At 36.9% G+C, this 13,809-nt stretch overlaps 1 protein-coding gene across 2 annotated transcripts in view; it reads right to left on the bottom strand.

Moving 5' to 3' along the window:
• Nucleotides 1-13,809, bottom strand: part of LOC134745596 (low-density lipoprotein receptor-related protein 2) — a 400,290-nt gene that overhangs the window by 89,925 nt on the left and 296,556 nt on the right. The window contains exon 2 of one of the 2 annotated variants that reach the window (XM_063679669.1): nucleotides 8,230-8,298. The exons of the other annotated variant lie outside the window; for it this stretch is intronic. Within the exon in view, the coding sequence (XP_063535739.1) occupies nucleotides 8,230-8,298 (69 nt within the window). The remainder of the gene's footprint in view (nucleotides 1-8,229; nucleotides 8,299-13,809) is intronic. 2 annotated transcript variants of the gene reach the window in all.

Here is a 13,809-nt window from a genome sequence, read left to right as displayed (position 1 = left end):
ACCCTTACCGAAAAGCTAACCAAAAATAAGGCTAGCCCTTAATAAGGGTTACCCTTATCTTTAAGCGCTTTTTATAAAGGTTTCCCTTTGCGTGAAAGAGACAGGATTAGTATATATCTACGGTAGTGTATGAAAAGGAAAGAAAATACGATCGCTCGGATTCGAAGTAATGTGTGCTTTATGAACAAGGTAGACGACTTAAATTAGCACGCTTATATGCTAAAAGTGAAGCCCTTTATAAGGCTTACCCTTATAAGCAATATGCAAGGTGTTGGTGAGCGGATGATAAGGGTTTTGTAAGGGTATTTGGGCTACCGATTACTCAAATGTGGTAGCTTTATATAAGGGTTTTTAAAAGCAAAACAAAGGGTTTCGTCTGGCAAAGGGTATGGTGAGTTAAGCCTTATGCAATACCCTTATAAAACCCCGATAAGGGATAGCGGGCCAGTCCCTGATATATACAATATACGCGATATAATCCGTTTTCATAGTTCGATTTCTAGTTTACACTGTTTCACACTCAACAATCTTAGCCCCAGACAATCTCGCCTTAACTTCTTTTAAACCGTACAAAGTTAACCTCGAAAAAGTCAATCAAACTTAGCGCTCTCCACATAACTTTAAACTTTCCGAAGATGTGTGCTAACTTTTAAATTGGTTCAACCCACTTTACGGCTTAAGTTTGAACCTATTTTTGCAGGTTTTTGTCAAGATTAACTTAGTAGTTTGCGCTGTGACGCAGAGTTTTACTGCATTTTCCAACTAAGTTGACATATAAGTTTTACAAAAATAAACGCTTTTAATCTTTTTAGGGTTCCGTACCGTACCTAAAAAGGAAAAAACTTAACCCTTATATAGATTATATAATCTCCTGGTGCTTTATTTCATGCATGGTGTAAAATAATTTAATTTAAATACAGTCAAATACCCTATAGTGTTGTGTTCCTGCCAGTGAGTAAGGTTGCCACTGTTGCCAGAGCTCAATGAGGGTGCGGAGTGTTAGGGTCGGCAACGCGCATGTAACTCCTCTGGAGTTGCAGGCGTACATAGGCTACGGAGACTACTTAACATCAGGCGGGCCGTATGCTTGTTTGCCACCGACGTAGTATATGAAAAAGGTACTTATCATGTTTTCTTCTGTCGTTAAGATTATTGGAAAATATTGAAAATGGTGGAAATTGGCAACGAAGTGTTTTTTATTTTGTAAATCCTGCCAGGATCGCCATATGAGGATGGCAGTAGGGAGACGTATTGATACAACCAGATTCTAAATAAGACTACACTTTATTCATAAGATCATCGATTGTATATATTTATCATATTTATTGATTAAAAAAATATATCATTGGAATACACTTACATAAGCATCTACACACTACAATATGTATAGAATAGAATAAAAGAATAAAGATCATTTATTTTCAGCTAAATAAATGATCTTTATTCTTTATTCTTTTATTCTATTCTATACATATTGTAGTGTGTAGATGCTTATGTATGTAGCTTATCGCGAGATCTACAGCTTACAAAGCCACTATATGTATAGTTATGTATACTAGTACATGCCCGGGACTTTGTCCGCGATTAATTCATTAGGCTGTAACCCTCCCCCCTCTTTCTGTTAAAACGGGATATCCCATTCTAATTGTATTCCTCACATCATCTGCATTAGGGGATTATTCCCATTAAAATAAATGCAAAAACATGTATCTCACAAATATCTATCAGTGTGAGAATAAAAAGAAATGATCAATGTCTCCTTCAATCGATTTTAACTTCATTACTCATCTTCGTCATCATCATCATGTCAGCCGATAGACGTCCACTGCTGGACATAGGCCTCCCCCAAGGCTCGCCACTCCGACCGATCCTGTGCCGCTCGCATCCACCGAATTCCCGCGACCTTCACCAGCGAACTTCATTACTCATAAACACAAATATTTTGAATACAAATCTCATTCAACTCAATTCATTGAACGCGGGTTATTGTGGTGTAAATACCGGGCTCATGGACGAAGAAAGAGAGAGCTTTGGCATAACGTTTTATAAAAAGGGCCTGTTATTTTGAAGCGTTTGAGAAACTTTACCCTGTATGGCTATTCATTTCGTTATTCATTACGATATAAAAAAGCTACAAATACATTATTTATTACTTTTACTGAGACCCCGAGAACATAAGAAGGACATAGTGTTATTTTCATCATGGAAATCATCATTCTACTTAATTCTAATAGTCTAGTGAAGTCACGAGTATAAGCTTACATGAATTTTGTATTAAGCAGAAATGTCTGTAATCAATAGTAACGATACCACAAAAAAAGCTTAGAAATAAATGAAACATCAATGAATGATGACATCATGTTTGACACGGTAAACAATAAACTTATTAAAAAAAATAATGGAAAAATTCACTGCGTGATATGGTGGAAATATTCGCTGTTATCGAGCGAAGTCACGGTTGCTCAGTTGGCAGGGCGATGGGCTAGTGATCCAAGGTCTCACCCGAGACACTGAATTTTTCCACTTTTCATTTATTTATTATCTTAGAAGTTAACATGTTTATAGGTATTGCCTATGAAGGCTAAAATGAAAGGGCCGACAACTGATGTAGCGTGTTTCACTGATGTTTTTGGCTTTTTTTTGTCTTTCAAACAAAATAGATATATTTATTCATACTGTAATACCTATATATAGGTTAATAGTGTGTTTACATACCATTCGTTACAATTATGCCGGAAGCCGTCTCCATAAATACGTGATGAAAATAAATAGAGCAAAGATAACGAATATGGCGAAGGGTTTAAGCTGCAGTTATGGGGGTACAAGGAATAACAACGCAGCGTTTTGATAAAGGGTAATAATATTGCCGAAAGGCATGGATTACATTATCAATAAATAAATATTATCCGTATCATGAAATATTGATGCGTATCACAGCAAATTCCAAACGATTTGAAATCTCGCGTTAAATATTGACACATCAGTAATTATACTGATAGTCTTATCCTGATAGATTTATCCCTGATAGATATAGATATCCAAATTGACCTGAACGAAACTAATATTGTTACCTAACAGCTGTAGAAGGCTTACTAGGGGAATCTAGGGTCCATTCGGTAACCTAGTCGCAAGAATTGGCACAGATAGTTTTGAAGCGTCTGCTATCTGACCTACCAACCCATAGTGAAAATATAGCCGTATTAATTAAGGCTAGTCCAGTTATCCTTACGAAAGTATCTGGTAAATTAATTATTATACCATGTAATGATATTACGTTCATTTCCGAGAAACTCATTGGTAACTGCCATTTGATCGATGACCGAATAATTAGGTACTAAAGTTTTCTCTATTCTAAAAACTTTTAGTTTGCCCCTCGTCTGTTTTGACGCAAAAAAGCTTTCCGCTAGCGTATGTAAATTAAGTCCTACCAATATCTAGTGAAGATATATAAGGGTGACTTAAATATTTTTTATGGGCATTTACACCGCAACGACAGGAATTGCTGAGGCAACATATAACATTGGATGGGGTCTTTATTGATGGCCTTTTCGATTGTACTCACCTTTGGACGGGTCTTATGTTGTCAATATTCAAATAGAATATAACAGCAGTGGGTCGTGCTCAATAACATAATGTTTTCACGATTTTTCACGTATTACTTACGCCATCTTACACTAATCCCTGTTATACCTAACACGTATTGGGCGAATCAACTTTTTGTCCGAGAGTTTTGAGTGTCTAGCGTAACCAAAATGTCTGGAGTTACCAAGAAATCGGGCCCCAACTATTAAACCTAATAAACAGAGACTATGTATAATAGTCTTTGTTTATTAGGTTTAATAGTTGGGGCCTTGAATGTTTTAACATACACCATAAACTGAAACGTAGAACATTTTAAGGCAAAAGGCATTTTAAAGGTGAAATTTTAAACGGAAAAAGTTGTGGACAGATTTGTGTTGATCAAGAAGTTGATTAGCCCAAATAAAATCATGATGCAATAAAAGGGGTCAAAAATCGTCAAAAATAGATGACGTAATTTATGAACAGCCCCTATGTAAAAAAATAGACTGTCTTATTCATATTAGTGTCACCCACTTACACGGAGACTATCAGTAATACTGCTGTGTTGCCATTTCATATTTCGACTGTAAACTGTTCTGTAATTTCGCATCGGTCATATATTTTAATAACAATGGCACAGATATTCTGTCACCCATATCCAATTATGACAAAAATTTAACGCTTTAAAGCGGTGACCACACGCCGGCGGTTGTCCGGACTGATCTCGACGGCGTCACCGCAACGCGTAATGAGCTCGCTACGGTGACCAACCGGGCATCCGTTTCGGGATATTGTATCATTCAATTTGTTTGAATAAATATTAATAAACAAGGAGCGGAATTCTCATAGCAGAAATCAAACTTCAAGAGGTATTGACCATTGTGTTTCATCGACAATTCCAGTTATCGATGTTATTGAATCTTTTCGCATATTACCGATCACCACCGTTTTACATTATCCTGTAACATTTGACCTCTTTGCATCTCCATATTAAAATAAATCACGTCAACGTTAAAAAATGTTTTAATAACAAAACTTCCGTGAGACATAGACATATTAAATATATTAATAACGGGTCACTCACGTGTTTTAAGTCGAAAACGCTCGACATGTTTCACTCCGTACCGAGGAGCGTCATCAGGAGCTTGCGTCGACGGTGACGGACCGGCGCAGACTGCGGGCCGCAGCCGTAAACGAGGGTAGTTTCTCGCCCCCCCTGCCGCCACCGGCGCCCGAGCCGAGTCATCGGGCGCGGAGGGCTGCGGCCCGCAGACTGCGCCGGTCCGTCACCTTCGACGCAAGCTCCTGATGACGCTACTCGGTACGGAGTGAAACATGTCGAGCGTTTTCGACTTAAAACACGTGAGTGACCCGTTATTAATATATTTAATATGTTAAATAATGTTATTTATGTAGCTTGAGTTTTCATAAGTAATTCCGGTGCCGTGTTACTAAAATGGTTAATCCTAAAAGAAAAACGATAAACAAGTCGATAAATAAATATTCTTGTCTAAGTTACAGTGCAGATTGTTCTACTACATTACGAGTATATTGCTCTAATTGTGGAGTTTATTTAAAACAACTAAACAAGAAGCATAAAATAAATGTATTTTCTGTATTATCCATTATTTTGCCAATCCAAAAGTCTAATTTCATTACTTAAACGATGTCGCGTTCAGTGACAAATATTTATTGTTAGTCGACGAAACACAGTAGTCAATCCCTCTTGACATTTGATTTCTGATAAATACATTCAGCTCCGTATTTTGACTGATCAATATCGATCGCTTATAGCGGCAACACTTCGGGCTTCACAGGAACCACCAACAGACTCGCCGTTTCTCCTGCGATCTTTGTGGCAGAAAGTGTCGTGCTGCGATTGGACTTTACAGCCACAGGAAAAGATGTGCCGCACCTCCGATCTCCGACGCACACAGACCTCTTCTTCATAATAAACTGCCGCTGCAACAATCATCTGTCAAGATGCTGTGGCCAATAATAATAAAACGTTTATTTATTTAGATAACAAGATCCATTTTTGTTAGTAATCTACAAACTAATAATGATAGCGGCAACAGAAATACCTCATCTTGAAAAATTTCAACTGACAGACAGACAGAGACAGGCGGACACTCGGACAGCGGAGTCTTAGTAATAGGGTCCCGTTATTACCCTTTCGGTACGTCTGCGAACGATGCTATTAAGCTTAGAATAGATTTAATAGTGGAAAAACTACTGCCTTGGATGAGACTTGAACTCACGGCCTCTGGATCGATACTCCACAGCGCCCTGCCAACTGAGCCACCAAAACCTCATCCATAGTCAGCAAATCATCCCACTATGTGGGTCTAGGAGACCTAGCGACATCTACCACAGCACTCCTTAAACGGGCGGGGCGGCTCAAGTAATCTCATATTATAATTTATAGAGAAACGTAGACAGCAGTTATTTTAACTTTAAAGAGTAGGTAATTTGATTGTGACGTCACATGCTAGTGTTTCATATAAATTCCATAGTAGCAAAATCGTTCTGACAGTTCGAAAAAAGATACTAATTTGACTAGTAGTCAAATACTCTATTTATGAGTAGGGTCTAGTGTTATTTGGCTGCGGTTTTCTGTAAGGTGGAGGTACTTCCCCGGTTGGGCTCTACTCTAGATCTGTAATGACAACTGCTGTCCTGTGCCCTACCACACAAAGCGAGATGACATTCACAGTTTGCGATTCTCTAATTCATGCCGCCACATGGTGGTCTCGTTTAGTCAAATTAAATACGGGTCACTAAAAACCGTTAGTTACCAAATAAGGAATGGAAGAATTCACTTAGAATGAAGCGAGTCACAGTATCATCATGATTAATGTGTTTTTTACTTATAAGGGCATGCGGCTCGCTGTTATTCTATTGAGAAATATCTCTAAATGTTAAGTGAAGGAAAAATGCATCTTCTTGATGCCTTGAGCGCAATTAGAACTAATAATCTTTTATAGATGGGATGGGGATGGGTTTCTTTAAGTTTTTTTCGTCAGATTTCTATGAAATATGGTGGATATTTCAAATTTTATATTAAAGGAAAAAATGGAAAAAGTAGCTCAATTGGTTAAGAGCAACGCACGGATTGCGGAGGTTGCGGGTTCAAATCCTGCCGGAAGTGTAACCTTTTCCATTTTTTCCTTTAATATAAAATTTGGAGTATCGCTCGCAGACGTATCTGCATGTCAAAAAATTGATTTAATATGGTGGATATACATATAGAGTTCCCATGCCGTACAATAATTTTACTGTATGTCCTACGAAATCTTCCTCTGAGTTACGAAATCGTATGGTGTTTTCGTAACTGAGAACCACCTTCAACCACACCATGAAGAGCTCTTCACACTTATCAAATTCTATTAAAATGGTGTTCCGGACAATTAGGAGGCGTGCGCGGAGAATACTAGATGACATTTATGGCCACAACACAGGGCGGACACGCTATACATCAAAAGTCACTTGCCTTTCTATGTGTAAACGGCACGTCTGTACACGCGGCATGCGTCATAGTGTGAGTAAGTTGCTTAAAAATAGTACTGAGCGGCCGGCAAACGGCCGTCAATCTGCCGTCGCGGGGCGAGGTAATTCGAGTCGCGGCGGGGCGGTGCGTGGCCGTTCTGTATGATAATACTATTACTTATTCTGTGCTACAACTTCACACTTTGCCATTGCAGTCTGTGCAGAGTTAACTTGGTCCGACTTTAGCCACCTTGTGGAACTAACTGTCGTGTATTTCGCTCGATGGCAAAGTAAATGTTTGCGCGCGATCTCGCGTTCAAGTCCCGCCGATGATGGATTGGTGCACAACTTATATACTTACGGTAATTAATTGGGGTCAGTAGGGTTAAAGGAATTAGGGGTAGCTTATTATAAATATACTACATAACTAGGGACCATATTCTAGTTTAAGTATTTTACTATAAGTAGGTATACAAAGTACTTACACAGAAAAAAAGGTTGACATGAACCAAGAAAAAAATTCTTGAACAAGATAATTTGATGGAAGACCAAAATAATCTTGAACCTAGAAAAAAGTTATTAACTCGAGAATTTTTTTCTTAGACCATTGGTTGAAGATAATTTCGGTCGTCCTTTTAATTTTCTTGATAACTTTTTTCTTGGTTCAAGTCAACTTTTTTACTGTGTACCTACTCAAAAAAATTAAGCAGGCACTTACATATATTTAAATGTAATAAATTAAAAATATTACTTAAAGCACAATATTACAATATACCACAAACGTTTGCAAAATAAACAGGACAAGTCGAAAATACACACCCCTTTAAAACAACACTTAAGAAAGCCAAAAATTTAACATAAATAATTATGATGTTTATTCGCATAGCTCACAAAAGTGTAAAAGTATAAATAAAAGTTATTGCAAACACAAAGTACGTAAAAGATAAACAAGTAGAAACTCATGAAAATTAATATACCCCAATATAAACCGATAAACGTCTTCAATAAAATAACTTAGAAAGAATCCCAATAGATATATAAAACACACTCATCGAACTTACCTTCAAGAAGAAAAATACACATAGAAATATATTTAGTGCCAACACTAAAAAAACGCTATGAGAATATAAGAAAAACACATAAAATTTACAAAAAACACTAACGCCCTCTACGACGTACCTTTGAAGCGTATTTTTTTTAAGGGCTTTAAGGGCTTGGACAGCCGACTCTTGACGCGGCCCACACGTCCTGAAAACATGTGCCATTTCAATAAAAAATGGTAGTTGGTAGTTATTACTGTGTATTTAAACATGTTTTACCCTAACAGTTCATACTACATCTACTATTAACCCTTTCACTGCGACGTGTTCTCATGGTAAAGCGCTACGAAAAATTTAATTTTAGGGTGACCAATATAAGCTACGCACTGCAACGTCATACGTAACTAAGCACTATGAAATGAGTTAAAAGGTTAAAAGAAGTTGAAAGTAGGTACTTATTTAACACCCAAAACTATCCCTTAAATTGTTGCCTTATATTTATGTCAGTAATCATTACTCCTTAAAGAATGGAGGCAGATTCAAAAGATAAAATAGCCAAGACGAACATAAAATAATTCATTAAACCTAAAAAATGCTTCACTTTTTCATGGCAGTCTAAATAGAAATTCTTAAAGTACCAAGTACAGTAATCGAGAACACTTAAAAATACGGCAATTAATTAACCTAAAAGGCATTAACTAAAAAGCCGTAAATTACAAAAGCCTTATAAAAGCGGATAAACGATAACCTTTAGGATATTTCTTAATGATAAGTAAATAATCTTAGGCGGTCTTCAAAACACAGAACTAAATGACTTAAGCGCCGTAGTTTTTCTTTACATATTCGTCTATTTAGTGGGAGTAGGAATTTTATTCCTATAATTTTGAAAGCCGGCGAGTCGAACGAGAACAAGTGTAATTGATCTTGAGATTAGTACACTTTAGAACATTGAAAAAGTAATAAAATTACCGGGTAACTGCTAAAAGACGATAAAACTATCACCGAATAACTGGTTGCTATCACCGATTAGCCAGGGTTTGCCCTAATATGCCGCATTCTAAGGCTGATTTTAGAGTCACGCGGACCGTCCGCGCGGATTGCTCCGCACCGAACCAATATGTCCGCGCGGACAGCTTTCTCATACAATTTGGCGGTGCGGAGCGATCCGCGCGGACGGTCCGCGTGACACTAAAATCAGCCTAATAAAACACATACAAAAAACTTTAAAATCGAGTCTGTTATCCATTATCTTTCAGCTAAGGGTTGCCAGATATAATCCCACCTGCATTAATATCGCGAATTTGAAATTCAATTCTGACACTACCCGGCCCGAATCCGCGGATGTATCTCGTAAGTCGCAGATGACATAAATAATGGAGTCGGAAGTCATCTAACTTAGGATTTCTCAAATTTTTACCCTGATGCGTACCCCTAATCAATTTCTGGCTGGCTTTATATGAACACGAAAGTAATGCAGTGTGGCAGTGAGCAGAACTGTGTAAATAATTCTAGATATTAGTTTTGTTGGCGTGTGAATGAGTTTGTGTGCTAAAAAATATTATAAATATTCATTTAATTCATTAACGATAAATTGATAACGTAATTATATTCATGAAGGATACAATGATAACATATAATATTCATCAATAATAAATTTATTATAAGATAAAACTAATTATAGCTAGCGAATCATAATAAAGGACATCGTCGTCTGCGTCGGCGCTGCCCTAAGAACGTCCACTGACTGTCTTCCTAATTGCTCTGCCCTGCTATTCTGCCACACTGTAAATTGTTCTGCCCTCGTGCGATATCGGCAATTGTTAAAAAGCGATAATATAGTTGCGGAAAAAAACGATTAAACCTAATAGAAAATTTGTCCTGTTGATTACTCAGCGCCATGGAACAATCTTCAATACTATATCGATAGACCGCAAGGGCTGCCCGCGGCCCACATGAATTTGTGGCCCGCCAGCAGCCCACATGGCACTAAGAGTATCTTACCGTATCTACCTTTTATCACATCGGCCGCATCTCAAATACATGAATAAAATGAATATTTCGGGCCGAATGCAGATTAGCGGTGCGGCGTAGACTCATTAAGGCCATTACCTGCAACAATAAATACAAAGTGAGTCAGTTATGCACTGGATAAGGAATAAATTTTTATTAAACGTTATTAAACGGAATATTGTCTTCGGTTACCGCGATAGTTACTCATGAAATAAACCTATGAAAACTGATTATATCGCGTATATTGAATGGGATGTATTATAAATTTAATATACGCGATATAATCCGTTTTTATATTAGTTTTATTTCATTATTATTTAACGTATTAAATGGTTTTTAGGAAAAATATTTTTTAACTGTCTTGGGTGAGACTTGAACTCACGACGACTCAGAATATCAGACCATTAGTCTACCAATTAACCTACTGAGACCTGTTTTCAATGAAAATTTCCACCAAACCGTTAAGCAGACTGGTTGATCTCCTGATTCTTTTTAAATTTTTATATAATTCTCAAATAGGTACAAAATCAATTTTCGGTTTAAATAATCTAAAAACAAAAAGTTTATTTTAGGACATGATTTCGTCCGAGTAAAGTCGTTACAATCACTTTCAATTATTAAAAAATAAAAAGTATAAACTTAAACGAAGTGTGAAAACTGTGAAACTAAAACTTTATATCTTGAAAAGATCTAATTATAATTATTATCGTCACAGTCACGGCAAACAACAAATTATAAAGAAAAGTAAATTCAGTGTACATTCTATTTTCCCCCTGGAACGATGTGGACGCTTCTAGAAAAGTCTAGAATTTTCTAGAGCGAACAATTTGTGTCTGCGCTTGCGTTGTCTGATATTAAAAATCCCTCAACTGTGTACGAGTTATATTATTATCGCAGTAAAGTTTAACAAACAGTAATATAAGTTTTTTGTTTGTTTTTATTATAAAATTAAATTATTGTTATTATTCACAACGATCGGACTTAATCGCGTCAATTTACCTCAGTCTTCTCCGAGATCACGGGGACAACGTCGTCCTCGAAACGTCGGAGGTAAATTTAAAACTTATTTTACGCGATTATGTCCCGTCGTTGTGAATAATTATGAGTAAAAATCGTGAAAATTTAAATCAGTGTTTAGTAGATTGTTAATCAAGGGATGAAAGGCACCCATTTCTGACGAGATATTTTGGCGCTCGAAAGTAGTGAGAGGGTGCTTTTCAGTCTTTTCACCCGAGTTAAACGCTCTACTTTTTATTTCGAATACGAGGAAAGTAAAATACATATATATGTAAACTATATACATATATACATATATATGTATCTTACTAAACATGACAGTACGAGTATATACTTAAATAGTATTTTCTGACAGTATTTTCAATTAACAATTTAGGTAAAATATCGTTATTATGCAACCGAGTCATATATCGAACCTAAATTTGATTTTAATAACAAAACTTCCGTGAGATACTTATTAAATATATTAAACCGGATCGCTCGCGTTTATAAAGTAGATGACGATGATATCGAATTTTGTATGTATGTATGTATAAACTCTTTATTGTACAAAACACAGAACACAAATATGGCAGAACACAAATTTTGATTGCTTATCGTAACAAAATAAAAATAAACGTACTTGGAAAATAAAATGAAGATCAGAAACGGATCAGTTTTCAGCCCGCTTCACAGATAAACAATGACCCACTTTCAGTGCATGAGAAATAAAAATGTGATTTTCATATATAAGTACAAATACAAACATTTCACATTTATGATGATGACATTTGACAAATGCTATGCAGAGTTAGCTTGGTCCGACTCTAGTAATCGATAGCTTGTGTTGAGCTGTGCTTAAGCGGCCATTACATTTATTATCTGTCTACTACCTTCGTTTTCCTACAATTCACTGTAAATATATACATACAATACTCGCAAACGCATTAGCAAGCGCAAACTATTATAATACAGTTCATTAGCAAACAAAATGGGGTTCCGTAGGTGCCCTTTCGGAGCCCTCAGTCTCCTTGGTCTAATAACTGTAATTGTTTCTGTTATAAGCGGGCATAATGAGGGTTCGTGTTAAATTTAATAATATCCTGCAGAACCGCTCGTTGAATAGTGTTCATAATGATAAGGGTTTGTATGTGTGGTAATAGTACATTATTGTCGAGGCTCGGAAGTAGCTACTTGCTGGCTGAGGATTCGTTTTAAACGGACGACCTTGGGAGTCCGTTTAATTGATTCCGAAACCAGCAAGTAGCCTTCCAGCCAAGTCATATATAGTGCTTTTCTCAAAAATGGCGCAATAAATGCAAATATAATAGAAATGTTTTACAGAAGCAACGTTATATTTTCACAGAAAAAGTAAAAAGATTTGCTTTGCCGCCGTTTTATTTTTTTTATTAAAAATGGAAGTGTATTTTTCTGCTGAAAATACGCCAACCTATTTGAGACACCTAAATAGTCGCGGTACCAACATTATAATAATAAGTACTGATCTTCTGTTTGTCTGTTTAATGGACCTATGCCTTCATTTGATATGGTCACTTCAACTTTTAAAAAGTTTGCAACTCGATAAATAATGGAATTTGTATGCAACATTGCAGTCCCGAAATCGAGACTGCAATGTTTTTAACTTTTTAATTTTTGACTGACCATAAACTACGCACTTCGCGACCTACTTTTTAACCGGCAACGTCGACTTTGCCGTCCATTTTTGAGAAAACTTATATATAATATTGTCTTCGGTTACCGCGATAGTTACTCATGAAATAAAACTATGAAAACGGATTATATCGCGTATATTGAATTTATAATACATCCCGACGTTTCGAACTCTTTACAGCGTTCGTGGTCAACGGGTGACTGAGGAAAAATTACAAATTGCAAAAATACCCACATACTAAAATAATGAACAATCATAGACTACAAACTTTAAGGCTGGTTGTACATGCAAAATCGGTTCATAAGGCTAGTTATACACTATAATTATTTTTCAAGTAAAGATATATATATATACGCGATAAAAATAAACTATGCCGGCTCCAACCCTACACCACGGACCCGAGAAGATTTAATTCCCTCCTAAATTGTAGGAGGGTATCCCAATATGGGACCGGCAACAAACTCGGCGGGACACATCTTTTCAAAACATCAGAATGTCCAGCATCATCCAACACTACGGTCTCACAGTCTATGTCTCGCTTGCTCCTTTATCAGGTGGACTACAGGATCCCAAGCTGGTGGTAGAGAAAAGCCATCTTCCCTATTAAAGTTTGGATATTTCTTAATCTCAATGGCCTCGCGCAGCATTCTGGGTATGTAACGCTTCTCCTTGGCAAGAACCAGAGGCTTATCAAACTTGATTGAGTGATTGGCTTTATCCATGACATGCTCACAGACAGCAGACCTAGGTCGACGGTGCTTGACATCAGCTATGTGTTCCTTCACCCGAGTGGAAATGCTCCGTTTCGTCTGCCCGACATATGATAGGCCACACTCACAGTCCAGCCTGTACACTCCTGCAGTCTGTAGAGGGGTATTGCATTTTACAGGCCTCAGGAATTGGAATAAATTCAATATACGCGATATAATCCGTTTTCATAGTTTTATTTCATGAGTAACTATCGCGGTAACCGAAGACAATATTATGTACACCAGTACGGACTGGAAGTTGCAACCAAAATCCGGCGACATGAAGACCTTG

The sequence above is a fragment of the Cydia strobilella genome, chromosome 11 (genome assembly GCF_947568885.1).
Source record: "Cydia strobilella chromosome 11, ilCydStro3.1, whole genome shotgun sequence".
NCBI classification, from domain to species: Eukaryota; Metazoa; Arthropoda; class Insecta; order Lepidoptera; family Tortricidae; genus Cydia; species Cydia strobilella.
Note: the sequence above shows the minus strand (reverse complement) of the source record. Positions and strands in the feature narration are given on the sequence as shown.